Source organism: Entelurus aequoreus, linkage group LG03, assembly GCF_033978785.1.
Source record: "Entelurus aequoreus isolate RoL-2023_Sb linkage group LG03, RoL_Eaeq_v1.1, whole genome shotgun sequence".
NCBI classification, from domain to species: Eukaryota; Metazoa; Chordata; class Actinopteri; order Syngnathiformes; family Syngnathidae; genus Entelurus; species Entelurus aequoreus.
In genome coordinates this window covers 65,731,549-65,746,366 of record NC_084733.1, presented here as the reverse complement: position 1 = coordinate 65,746,366, position 14,818 = coordinate 65,731,549, and the positions used below count along the sequence as shown (strand labels likewise).

The following is a 14,818-nucleotide window of genomic DNA, read 5'->3' as shown; positions in this document are numbered from 1 at the left end:
ATTGGTACACCATTGAATCCAATACAAAAAGCTCTGTTTTCATCTCAAAATTCCACAGTATTCTGGACATCTGTGTTGGTGAATCTTTTGCAATTTGTTTAATGAACAATGAAGACTGCAAAGAAGAAAGTTGTAGGTGGGATCGGTGTATTAGCGGCGGACTACAGCAACACAACCAGGAGGACTTTGAGATGGATAGCAGACGCGCTAGCCGGCGACCTCACCTTGACTTTCTCCGCCTCCGGGCCGCCGACCGTATCTATGATCGACGCTCCGTCGATCGCTGGAATGCAGGTGAGCACAGGTGTTGATGAGCAGATGAGGGCTGGCGTAGGTGGATAGCTAATGTTTTTAGCATAGCTCTGTGAGGTCCCGTTGCTAAGTTAGCTTCAATGGCGTCGTTAGCAACAACATTGTTAAGCTTCGCCAGCCTGGAAAGCATTAACCGTGTATTTACATGTTCATGGTTTAATAGTATTGTTGATCTTCTGTCTATCCTTCTAGTCAGGGGTTTATTTCTTCTGTTTCTATCTGCATTTAAGCCCAATGTGCTATCATGTTAGCTCCGTAGCTAAAGAGCTTCGCCGATGTATTGTCGTGGAGATAAAAGTCACTGTGAATGTCCATTTCACATTCTCAACTCTCATTTTCAAGACGATATAGTATCCGAGGTGGTTTAAAATACAAATCTGTGATCCACAATAGAAAAAGGAGAAAGTGTGGAATCCAATGAACCCTTGTACCTAAGTTACGGTCAGAGCGAAACAAGATACGTCCTGCACTGCACTCTAGTCCTTCACTCTCACGTTCCTAATCCACAAATCTATCAGCCTCGCTCAAATTGATGGGGTAATCGTCACTTTCTCGGTCCGAATCGCTCTCGCTGCATTGTAAACAATGGGGGAATGTGAGGAGCCCTTCAACCTGTGACGTCACGCTACTTCCGGTACAGGCAAGGCTTTTTTTAATCAGCGACCAAAAGTTGCGAACTTTATCGTCGATGTTCTCTACTAAATCCTTTCAACAAAAATATGGCAATATAGCGAAATTATCAAGTATGACATAGAATGGATCTGCTATCCCCGTTTAAATAAAAAAAATCATTTCAGTAGGCCTTTAAGTCACATCTGTAATTGCATTTCATGTAATTGTAAAAATATGAAAATGTTATGTACTTGAGCAGACTTCCTGCACTCTGCTAATGACATCAAAACCAGCGGAGGTGCTAACCACATATTGTGTGTAGGTGCGTTCTGATCACTCATTGCAGCTACCAGTAAAGAACCACATCATCCAATCCAGCCTGTGTGTGGGTTCTTGGCGGGACGGGTACACAGAAGTCACACATATATATATATAGGTATATATATAGGTTAGGGCTGGGCGATATGGCCTTTTATTAATATCTCAATATTTTTTGGCCATGTCACGATACACGATATATAGCTCGATATTTTTTCTTAACCTTGAATGAACACTTGATGCATATAATCACAGCAGTATGATGATTCTGTGTCTACATTAAAACATTCTTGTTCATACTGCATTAATATATGCTCATTTTAAACTTTCATGCAGAGAGGGAAACCACAACTAAGTCAATTTACCAAAACTGTATTTATTAAAGTTATTAAGCAGTGGCAAAACATTCATGTCATTTCCAAAACAGAAAGTGCAAGATTGTCAGAGACATTTTAAAACAAGCTATTAGTGCACTTTTGTGAATGTCACTAAGATGACATATCAAAACAACACTAAATTAAAGTGCACTTTTTGTACAGAACGCCACTACAATAGTTTAAAACAAATAAAGTGCACTTTTGTGCATGATGTCACACAAGATATTTCAATAACTGTCAAATAAAAATTAGCTGCATATTAGGAAATCAAATGGTGTATGTCCTTCGCTATGTGGTAGGTTACTGCGGACGTTATCTCCTTATGTTGTCGCCTATTTTTTTTCATACGGTGTTGATGTGGAAATGGGAGACGCCAAGCTCAATTGGGTCAGTGCTGGTTGCTCCGGCATTTTGTTGGTGTGGCACCGAACGGCGATGTTGACATACGGAGTTTCAAGCACTCTTCATTCTCTAGCGGGTGACTTTTCAAATGATGCTACAAATTAGCAGTGGTGCTAAGTTGCTAACGCTTTTGCCGCATACTTGTTCAACATCTTCGTGCTTGAAGCCAAACCACCGCCAGATGATGGACCCCGTGCTGTTTTTCTTGGGAATTTATTCTTCCTTCATTTGTTACCAGATTCGCACCTTCTTTCTCTTGTATTACCACTCGCACCTCTTCGCTAGCATCACAGCTAACGTTACCCATGCTGCTACCTCTCTGCTCCGCGAGGGTGTATGACGTTGCACGCGCGTCAGTATGTGACGTATGTAAGAAGGTGCGCTTGTTTTAAGTCTCTCTGAGAAGGAGAGACAAGAAAGAGGGAGAAGAGCCTGTAGTGTAATGCCCGCAGCTAAAAGCAACTGCGTGAGAATGCATACTCGAATATCACGATATAGTCATTTTCTATATCGCACAGAGACAAACCCGCGATATATCGAGTATATCGATATATCGCCCAGCCCTGATATATATATATATATATATATATATATATATATATATATATATATATATATATATCAGTGGAGGCTGGTGACTTCCAGAATTGAGGAGGCCATTTTTTTCCGCTTGCTCACTTCACTCGCGATGGAATGTTCCCTGTTCTCTTATCTGTCTTTGTGCTGGCCAAAGGCATACTATTTGGAGTGTAAGCTACAGTCAGAAAGTTCTTGCTGATGCAATTCATTGTGCAGAGCTTAGCCTTGTGCCTTCCTGAAGAAATTACATTGCTGTAAGTCTATGAGCCTGCCTGATAATTAAGCTGAGAAATGACATTTGGATGTTATATAAACGCCAAGTGAACATGTGTAAAAGGCAGGAATTTTAATTATGTAGTTAAAAACAATTTTGTTTAGCTTACATTTTTCATTCTTCTACAGCTTCAACATGTAATCACCAATTTAATCAAGTTTAGCATATAAAAAAGATAAGATAACACTTTCTTTATCATATGTAGTTTTATTCAATATATTTAATATAAAATATGTAAAAATATGGTTCCAGTTGGCTTTATCTGCTGAGAAACACAGACAAAATGGAGTGTTATTACTACTGAGAACTAGTGGTGTAACACTGGTAGAGACATCTAATTAGTTCAACTCACATCTGGTTTAGCTGAGGGGCGGCATGCTCTCTCCTGGACTCCACTCCACAGGTTGGTGCTGGCTTCATTTACTGAGAAATACAGGACATGAAATTTTGTGTTATTACTACTGAGAACTAGTGGTGTAACACTGCTATTACTACTGAGAACTAGTGGTATAACACTGGTAGAGATTTCAACCCACCTCTGGTTTAGCTGAGGGGCGAGGGGCTCTCTCCACGACTCCACTCTACGGGTTGCAGCTGGCTTCATCTACTGAGAGACATGAAATGGAGTGTTATTACTACTGAGAACTAGTGGTGTAACACTGGTAGACACCCAGTTCATCCAAAAAGTAATTCAGATTGTACTGCAATTTCTTGAGAGCAAAGTAGTGAGAATACTCACAGGTCGTGTGGATCCAGAACGTGTCCAACTCAGCCATCCATCCCCAGATTAAAAAAAAACTGTAACGTTGATTGCAAAAACTAGATTTTCTTTCCCATCCCATGGCCTGCATCTAGGTTGAACTCCATCCTCCTCTTCCACTGGATTCGGACCCAAGCCACCACCACAAGCACCTGTTCCATGTACATTTTCCTCTCTCACATCCATTTTGCCTGGCTAATCTAGGCTTGCTCGAACACACACAGCTAACTGGATGGAAAACAATGAGCTAAACTTCAACTGTAAAAATGTCCAAACTACAGAGATAAATGTCAATGAGGCGATTAGCAGCAGCAGCTTTTGCTTTCGAAATCTGTCTCAGAGATGTTGTCAACTCAAGGAGAAATGCCTAGAGTGAAGGGTTTAACGTTAACGCATATCTATCTCCAGCCCAAGATCTCAAATTGCGCCAGAATCTCGCCGATTTCCGAGGTCGTTTTAAGCAAAAGTATTTGGCTATATGAGCTATAAACTTCACGGATGATAGCCAGGGGTGTTCTCTAAATTTCCTGAAAAGCACAAGTTGATAGGACACTCGTAGCCACTATGGCGAGTGTTTGTTTGACTGAAGTGGCTGGCGAATTCTCAAAATGGCTTCTGTGTTGATTAGGAAAGGAAAGGATTGATTCCAAATGAACCAGTAGCATGTGATTGGACGAACAAAATGTCAATCTTTCAGCCCTGGACACAATGCATGGTGAGGCCAGGCCTCCGTTGCCCACCCATTTTCAGTGATCTGGCCAATCACATATTGGCATGAAAAAGCATGCATTACATTGACTTCTATGAGAAGCTAATTTCCTAGGGGAGGCCTGGCCTCCCTTAATACAAACTGATAGGGAAATCTGGCCTGTTGCTTTACAATTGCAATATTGGGTTTTAGCCATGGGAACATTTAGATTTATGAACAAAACTAAAATAATATGAATATAAAAAATAAAAAATATGTTTTTTGTTAAAATAAATAAATAAAATAAATATATTTATTGTTTTTTTAAATCTCTCTCTTCTCTCAAATTATTGGGGAGGCCAGGCCTCCTCCACCTCTATGGAGGAGCCTCCACTGATATATATATATATATATATATATATTATATATATATATCATATATATATATATATATATATATATATATATATATATATATATATATATATATATATATATATATATATATATATATATTATATACATATATATATACCGCTTATTCCCCGTTTGTATATATATATATATATATATATATATATATATATATATATATATATATATATATATATATATATATGTATATGTATATATATATATATATATATATATATATATATATATATATATATATATATATATATATATTCGCACATATACATATATATATACCGCTTATTCCCCGTTTGTATATATATATATATATATATATATATATATATATATATATATATATATATATATATATATATGTATATGTATATATGTATATGTATATGTATATATATATATATATATATATATATATATATATATATATATATGTATATGTATATATATAATATATATATATATATATATATATATATATATATATATATATATATATATATATATAATATATGTATATGTATATGTATATATATATATATATATATATATATATATATATATATATATATATATATGTATATGTATATATATAATATATATATACATATATATATATATATATATATATTATATATATATATATATATATATATATATATATATATATATACATATATATATATATATATATATATATATATATATATATATATATATATATATATATATATATATATATATATATATATATATATATACAAACGGGGAATAAGCGGTAGAAAATGAATGGATGGAAAATGGATGGATATATATACCGCTTATTCCCTTCGGGGTTGCGGGGGGCGCTGGAGCCTATCTCAGCTACAATCGGGCGGAAGGCGGGGTACACCCTGGACAAGTCTCCACCTCATCACAGGGCCAACACAGATAGACAGACAACATTATATATATATATATATATATATATATAATATATATATATATATATGTATGTGTGGGAAAAAATCACAAGACTATTTTTTCCCACACATACATATTACGCTCTACCACGGTATCGAGCACTATTTTTTGGATAATCTAATTAAGACATATATATATATATATATATATAATATATATTATATATATATATATATATATATATATATATATAAATATATATATATATATATATATATATATATATATATATATATATATATACAAACCCCGTTTCCATATGAGTTGGGAAATTGTGTTAGATATAAATATAAACGGAATACAATGATTTGCAAATCCTTTTCAACCCATATTCAATTGAATGCACTACAAAGACAAGATATTTGATGTTCAAACTCATAAACTTTTTTTTTTTTGGCAAATAATAATTAACTTAGAATTTCATGGCTGCAACACGTGCCAAAGTAGTTGGGAAATGGCATGTTCACCACTGTGTTACATGGCCTTTCCTTTTAACAACACTCAGTAAACGTTTGGGAACTGAGGAGACACATTTTTTAAGCTTCTCAGATGGAATTCTTTCCCATTCTTGCTTGATGTACAGCTTAAGTTGTTCAACAGTCCGGGGGTCTCCGTTGTGGTATTTTAGGCTTCATAATGCGCCACACATTTTCAATGGGAGACAGGTCTGGACTACAGGCAGGCCAGTCTAGTACCCGCACTCTTTTACTATGAAGCCACATTGATGTAACACGTGGCTTGGCATTGTCTTGCTGAAATAAACAGGGGCGTCCATGGTAACGTTGCTTGGATGGCAAAATATGTTGCTCCAAAACCTGTATTTACCTTTCAGCATTAATGGCGCCTTCACAGATGTGTAAGTTACCCATGTCTTGGGCACTAATACACCCCCATACCATCACAGATGCTGGCTTTTCAACTTTGCGCCTATAACAATCCGGATGGTTCTTTTCCTCTTTGGTCCGGAGGACACGACGTCCACAGTTTCCAAAAACAATTTGAAATGTGGACTCGTCAGACCACAGAACACTTTTCCACTTTGTATCAGTCCATCTTAGATGAACTCAGGCCGAGCGAAGCCGACGGCGTTTCTGGGTGTTGTTGATAAACGGTTTTCGCCTTGCATAGGAGAGTTTTAACTTGCACTTACAGATGTAGCGACCAACTGTAGTTACTGACAGTGGGTTTCTGAAGTGTTCCTGAGCCCATGTGGTGATATCCTTTACACACTGATGTCGCTTGTTGATGCAGTACAGCCTGAGGGATCGAAGGTCACGGGCTTAGCTGCTTACGTGCAGTGATTTCTCCAGATTCTCTGAACCCTTTGATGATATTACGGACCGTAGATGGTGAAATCCCTACTTTGCAATAGCTGGTTGAGAAAGGTTTTTCTTAAACTGTTCAACAATTTGCTCATGCATTTGTTGACAAAGTGGTGACCCTCGCCCCATCCTTGTTTGTGAATGACTGAGCATTTCATGGAATCTACTTTTATACCCAATTATGGCACCCACCTGTTCCCAATTTGCCTGTTCACCTGTGAGATGTTCCAAATAAGTGTTTGATGAGCATTCCTCAACCTTATCAGTATATATTGCCACCTTTCCCAACTTCTTTGTCACGTGTTGCTGGCATCAAATTCTAAAGTTAATGATTATTTGCACAAAAAAAATGTTTATCAGTTTGAACATCAAATATTTTGTCTTTGTAGCATATTCAATTGAATATGGGTTGAAAATGATTTGCAAATCATTGTATTCCGTTTATATTTACATCTAACACAATTTCCCAACTCATATGGAAACGGGGTTTGTATGTATATATATATATATATATATATATATATATATATATATATATATATATATATATATATATATATATATATATATATATATATATATATATGTTATATATATGTATATATATATATATATATATATATATATATATATATATATATATATATATATATATATATGTTATATATATGTATATATATATATATATATATATATATATATATATATACAGTATATATATATATATATATATATATATATATATATATATATATATATAGTATATATATATATAGTATATATATATATATATATAGGTATATATATATATATATATATATATAGGTTTATATATATATATATATATATATAGGTATATATATATATATATATATATATATATATATATATATGTATATATATATACATATAGGTATATATATATATATATATATATATATATATATATATATATATATATACATATAGGTATATACATATATATATATATATATATATATATATATATATATATATATATATATATATATATATATATATATATATATATATATATATATATATATATATATATATATATATACCGGTATATATATATCAGTGGCGTGCAGTCACTAGAGGCAGGGGAGGCATGGCCTCACCTGCCATCATGGAAAGAAAAGAAAAAGTAAAAAGAAAAAAAATTAATTAAATTGTTATATGTATCCAGTGATTATACTAAAGTTATTTTCCATTTAACTTCACCAGTTTTAGATTATTTTTATTTTTATTTTCACATTTGCCGTTCAAATACTGAGAAGAGGTATATATAGGCACGTCACTGATTTGTGCCTCAACATGGATTGTGCGCAATGACTCGGCTAACTGCTGGCCTGCTGTGCAGTGAGACCGTATTGCTATATGAATTATATTATACATTTCCATAGTTTAGTTAGCTGAGGTATATAATGTACAGTGTATTTTGTCAACAACTGTATGTGTGTAACGTATTTATTGTGCTGAGCGATCATAAAACTGGAGGCTCGTCTCATAACCCCGCCTCCTGGTGCCAAGCACTTCCGCCGCAGAATGCACCGCCCGGCGCCCGACGGGAGCGCCACACCAACCAAAGCCCACACCCAAACCCTCCAGGTGCAAGACCGAATCCACCCCAAAAAAGTCACTTAACAAGAAGCCATAAGTGCAAAAACAACAATGCTTGCGCGGCGCGCCGGAGGAGCCGTGAATAGGGACACAACATTAGGTACACCTGCAGTTTGCTGCGCGGATTTCATATTTCATTCATTCACGACTCTTCCAACGCGAACACCACGTCTTCCGCACTTATAAGTAAAGGAAAGACCATTTTAACGTTTTTTTTATTAAATGTGCTTTTTTGTGTGCTACATTTTGTAAGTGTAAAGTTAAAGTACCAATGATTGTCACACACACACTAGGTGTGGTGAAATTTGTCCTCTGCATTTGACCCATCCCCTTGTTCACCCCCTGGGAGGTGAGGGGAGCAGTGGGCAGCAGCGGCGCTGTCCCTGGGAATAATTTTTGGTGATTTAACCCCCAATTCCAACCCTTGATGCTGAGTGCCAAGCAAGGAAGAATGCTGGTATGAGCTTTTAAACATAACCCGTTAACTGCTGCCAATCAAATGGTGAATAAGATACTCTTTAGGGTTCATATGTTTGTAAATCTGACTGTGATGAAGTCAGTGCCTCACCAGCCATGAACCTCACCGCACGCCACTGATATATATATATATATATATATATATATATATATATATATATATATATATATATATATATATATATATATATATATATATATATATATATATATATATATATAAAGGTGTGTGTGTATATATATAGGTATATACAGTACAGGACAAACATTTGGACACACCTTCTCATTCAATGCGTTTTCTTTATTTTCATGACTTTGTACATTGTAGATTGTCACTGAAGGCATCAAAACTATGAATGACCGCATGTACTCCACATGTGTTCATTCATAGTTTTGATGCCTTCATGTGCCTATGTACCTAACAAAAAAAGGTGAAATAACTGAAAACATGTTTTATATTGTAGTTTCTTCAAAATAGCCACCTTTTGCTCTGATTACTGCTTTGTACACTCTTGGCATTCTGGCGATGAGCTTCAAGCACACCTATGAAGTGAAAACCATTTCAGGTGACTACCTTTTGAAGCTCATCGAGAGAATGCCAAGAGTGTGCAAAGCAGTAATCAGAGCAAAGGGTGGCTATTTTGAAGAAACTATATATAAAACATGTTTTCAGTTATTTCACCTTTTTTTGTTAAGTACATAACTCCACATGCGTTCATTCATAGTTTTGATGCCTTCAGTGACAATCTACAATGTAAATAGTCATGGAAATAAAGAAAACGCATTGAATGAGAAGGTGTGTCCAAACTTTTCCCCTGTACTGTATATATATATATATATATATATATATATATATATATATATATATATATATATATATATATATATATATATATATATATATATATATATATATATATATATATATATATATTAGCCTTGTGAAAAGTTGTGAAGCCCCACCCTTAAACCTAACAGGAAGTGCTGGAGAACCTGATCTAAATTTCCTTCAAACATGTTAGCGTGCAAGCTAACTGCTTTTGCTGCCAAATACTTCTTCTTAGCTTAGCTTAGCTAGCAGCAAAACGTGGGAAAAATAAAAACCATGACACTTTTTGTGTGAGTGCGTGTGTGCGTGTGTGCTTGTCCCCCCAGCCTGGAAGATGGACCTCCTCAGAATGTTTGTGCACTTTGTCACGTTGTGTATCTATGGCGTTGTTGTGTTTCTTTCCTTTGTGCTCACAACAGGCATCCATTAGTCACCTGGAAGTGGGTGTGGCCTAAATGTGCTAACAGGGAGTGGTGCACACACACAGACACACACACACACACACTGCAGGTGAGCGCACGGCAGGTAAGACTTGAACACAAAATGTCCTTATGTGAAAGGTAAAACTGGATTGTGTCTACCAGACACTTTATTAGGTACCCCTGTTCTGGTCACATGGTGGTGGGCTAATGGACGAGGATCACTCATGGACTAGTCTCACTCATGGACTAGTCTCACCAATGGACTAGTATCTCATAGACTAGTATCACTAATCGACTCATATCACTCATAGACCAGTCTCACTAATGGACTAGTATCACTAATGGACTAATATCACTAATGGACTAGTCTCACACATCCTGTCTACCTTTGGAAACTCATCCACTGTGTGTGTGTGTGTGTGTGTGTGTGTGTGTGTGTGTGTGTGTGTGTGTGTGTGTGTGTGTGTGTGTGTGTGTGTGTGTGTGTGTGTGTGTGTGTGTGTGTGTGTGTGTGTGTGTGTGTGTGTGTGTGTGTGTTTTTCTTCAAGTTCCGACTCGTCTTCACCACGGAACAACATGATGAATGTAAGTTTTGTCGCATGTTTGAACCCCAGGGAACTGGAAGTTCTTTAGTTGTGTGTCTTTGTGTGTGTGGGGAAGACAGGGAACATTCCACATGAAGCACCACACCCTCTGTGCTGCCTTCAGGGACACCTGGACATGTCTAACATATTTCTGTCTGGCAGCTCTCGGACGCTCTTGATGAGGGGGCCAACAACCAATCAGCAGGTCTTTGGCCCAATCCGTCCTCAGGCACCAACCCTGCCTGGCCCGGTGCACCACCTGGAGGTGCGGGTTCAGGGGGGTGGCCTGCACAGGGTGGAAGCTCCGGGGGCTGGCCTGCACCGCAAGGTGGAAGTTCCGGGGGGTGGCCTGCACCTGCGCCTGCACCTGCACCGCAGCCCGGAGGTGGGGGTTCATGGGGGTCAGGAGGGCAGTCTGGACCGCAGTCCGGAGGTGGGAGTTCAGGGGGTGCAGGGGGATGGCCTACACCTCAGGGTGGGAGTTCCGGGGGGTGGCCTGCACCTGCACCGCAAACCGGAGGTGGGGGTCAAGGGGGCTCAGGAGGTTGGCCTGCACCCGGAGGTGGGGGTTCAGGGGGCTCAGGGGGCTCAGGGGGTTGGCCTGCACCCGGAGGTGGGGGTCCAGGGGGCTCAGGGGGCTCAGGGGGTTGGCCTGCACCCGGAGGTGGGGGTCCAGGGGGGTCAGGGAGTTGGCCTGCACCGCAATCCGGAGGCGGACCCAGTCCCTCCCAAGGAACTGGGCCCAAAACAACTTCACTGGTGAGACACTGCATACTTCTAAAAACGATGATGACGATGACAACCATGATGTTTGCTAGGCGGTGCCCTTCAGTCAAAGCTTCCCCCATGGACTGAGATCAGGAACTAACATCTCTATCAGCGGAACGATCAAACCCAACGCTAACAAGTCAGTTTGCAGTGCACCATGGTGATGACGATGACAATGACAGAGATGTGTTCAGGTTCATTGTGGATCTCGGCTCGTCGCGGGACTTGGCCTTCCACTTCAACCCTCGCTTCAACGAGTACGGAAAGAAGGTGGTTGTGAGGAACAGCAGGATTGGCAACAAATGGGGGACGGAGGAGCGACACCTGGACGGTCGCTTCCCCTTCGCGACGGGTCAACCTTTCCAGGTGTGCACACCCGACGACCCTTTCCCTGCTAATGCTAATGCTAACAGGAAGCAATTTGTTCCAGATGAGGATCCAGTGCACCGACCAGATGTTCAAGGTCTTCGTGGACAGCAATCCCCCGCTGGAGTTCAAGAATCGCGGGACGCCGTTAGGAAACGTCAACAAGCTGACCATCTGCGACGACGTCACGCTGTCGCAGGTCAACATCAACTGACCTTTCACCCCAGCATGACCTTGCGCCCAAGCCTGACCTTTCACCCCTCAAATCTGCTCGCAGGCTTCCTGCTTAAGTCAAGCCAAATAAAAAGTTGTTGAGGAGACTTTTTCCTTCTTGTTTGAAAACTGTCAGTTTGTGTGATTGTTGTGTGATTGTAATGTGATGGTTGTGTAATTGTAATGTGATGGTTGTGTAGTTGAATGGTGATGGTTGTGTGATTGTTGTGTGATGGTCATGTGATTGTTGTGTGATTGTAATGTGATGGTTTTGTAATTTTATAGTGATGGTTGTGTGATTGTTGTGTGATGAACATGTGATTGTTGTGTGATTGTAATGTGATGATTGTGTGATTGTATGGTGTGGTTGTGTGATTGTAATGTGATTGTTGTGTCATTGTATTGTGGTTGTTGTGTCATGGTTGTGTGATGTTGTGTAATTGTATGGTGATGGTTGTGGGATTTTTGTGTCATTGTAATGTGGTTGTTGTGTGATGGTTGTGTGATTATAATGTGATGTTGTGTAAATGTAATGTGATGGTTGTGTAATTGTAATGTGATGGTAATGTAATTGTGTGATTGTTGTGTCATTGTAATGTGGTTGTTGTGTGATGGTCATGTGATTGTAATGTGATGAATGTGTGATTGTAATGTGATGTGTGATTATGATGTGTTGGTTGTGTGATTGAAGTGTAATTGTAATGTGATGTGTAATTGTAATGTGATGGTTGTGTGATTACCATGTGATGGTTGTGTAATTGTAGTGTGATGTTATGTAATTGTATGGTGATGTGTGATTGTATGGTGATGGTTGTGTAATTGTAAAGTGATGGTGGTGTGATTGTGTGGGGACGGTGTGGCAGAGTTGGGAGAGTGGCCGTGTCAGCAACCTGAGGGTTCCTGGTTCAATCCCCACCTTCTGCCAACCTCGTCACGTCCATTGTGTCCTTGAGCAAGACACTTCACCCTTGCTCCTGATGAGTTGTGGTTAGCACCTTGCATGGCAGCTCCCGCCATCAGTGTGTGAATGTATGGGTGAATGTGGAAATAGTGTCAAAGCGCTTTGAGTACCTTGAAGGTAGAAAAGCGTAAGTATAACCCATTTACCATTGTTGTGTGATTGGTCTGATTGTTGTGTCACTATATTTTTTGTGTAATTGTCATGTGATGGTTGTGTAATTGTAGTGTGATGTTGTATAATTGTATGGTGATGGTCGTGTGATTGTAATGTGATGGTTGTGTAATTGTAGTGTGATGGTGGTGTAATTGTAATGTGTTGGTAGTGTAATTGTTGTGTCATTGTTATGTCATTGTAATGTGGTTGTTGTGTGATTGTAATGTGATGTTGTGTGATTGTGATGTGATGGTTGTGTGATTGTTGTTTCATTGTATTGTGGTTGTTGTTGTTGATTGTCGTGTGATTGTAATGTGGTGTTGTGTAATTGTAATGTGATGGTTGTGTAATTGTATTGTGATGTTGTGTAATTGTATGGTGATGGTTGTGTGATTGTGTGAATGTATGGGTGAATGTGGAAATAGTGTCAAAGCGCTTTGAGTACCTAGAAGATAGAAAAGCGCTATACAAGTATAACCCATTTACCATTTACATTTGCCATTGTTGTGTGATTGGTCTGATTGTTGTGTCACTATATTTTTTGTGTAATTGTCATGTGATGGTGGTGTAATTGTAGTGTGATGTTGTATAATTGTATGGTGATGGTCGTGTGATTGTAATGTGATGGCTGTGTAATTGTAGTGTGATAGTGGTGTAATTGTAAAGTGTTGGTAGTGTAATTGTTGTGTGATTGTTGTGTCCTTATGTGAATGTAATGTGGTTGTTGTGTAATTGTATGGTGATGGTTGTGTGATTGTATGGTGATGGTGGTGTAATTGTAATGTGTTGGTAGTGTAATTATTGTGTGATTGTTATGTCATTGTAATGTGGTTGTTGTGTGATTGTAATGTGATGTTGTGTAATTGTGATGTGATGGTTGTGTGATTGTTGTTTCATTGTATTGTGGTTGTTGTTGATTGTCGTGTGATTGTAATGTGGTGTTGTGTAATTGTAATGTGATGGTAGTGTGATTGTAATGTGATGGTTGTGTAATTGCAGTGTGATGTTGTGTAATTGTATGGTGATGGTTGTGTGATTGTATGGTGATGGTCATGTGATTGTAATGTGGTGGTTGTGTAATTGTAAGTTGATTTTGTGTGATTGGTTGTGTGATTGTATGGTTATAGTCGTGTGATTGTAATGTGGTGGTTGTGTAATTGTAGGTTGATTTCATGTGATTGTAATGTGATGGTGGTGTGATTGTTATGTCATTGTATTGTGGTTGTTGTGTCATTGTAATGTGATGGTTGTGTAAATGTAGTGTGATGGTTGTGTAATTGTTGTGTGATTGTAATGTGATGGGTGTGTAATTGTAATGTGATGCTGTGTGATTGTAATATGATGGTTTTGTAATTGTAGTGTGAT

General features: G+C 37.9%; 1 protein-coding gene and 2 long non-coding RNA genes across 3 annotated transcripts; 2 read left to right on the top strand and 1 right to left on the bottom strand.

The window, feature by feature from the left end:
- Nucleotides 1–2,704: 2,704 nt before the first annotated feature.
- On the bottom strand, nucleotides 2,705–3,680 carry LOC133645753 (uncharacterized). Its single transcript, XR_009825203.1, has 3 exons — nucleotides 3,411–3,680; nucleotides 3,227–3,297; nucleotides 2,705–3,139 (listed from the first exon to the last, which is right to left on the bottom strand). It is a non-coding gene; the product is annotated as an uncharacterized LOC133645753 (long non-coding RNA).
- Nucleotides 3,681–10,212: 6,532 nt separating this feature from the next.
- On the top strand, nucleotides 10,213–11,389 carry LOC133645752 (uncharacterized). Its single transcript, XR_009825202.1, has 3 exons — nucleotides 10,213–10,511; nucleotides 10,957–10,993; nucleotides 11,155–11,389. It is a non-coding gene; the product is annotated as an uncharacterized LOC133645752 (long non-coding RNA).
- Nucleotides 11,388–12,468, top strand: lgals3b (lectin, galactoside binding soluble 3b). The gene is made up of 5 exons (XM_062040870.1): nucleotides 11,388–11,393; nucleotides 11,467–11,751; nucleotides 11,811–11,899; nucleotides 11,955–12,126; nucleotides 12,191–12,468. Exons 1-5 carry the CDS (start codon nucleotides 11,388–11,390, stop codon nucleotides 12,338–12,340), a joined length of 702 nt encoding a protein of 233 aa, XP_061896854.1. The 3' UTR covers nucleotides 12,341–12,468.
- Nucleotides 12,469–14,818: the final 2,350 nt, after the last annotated feature.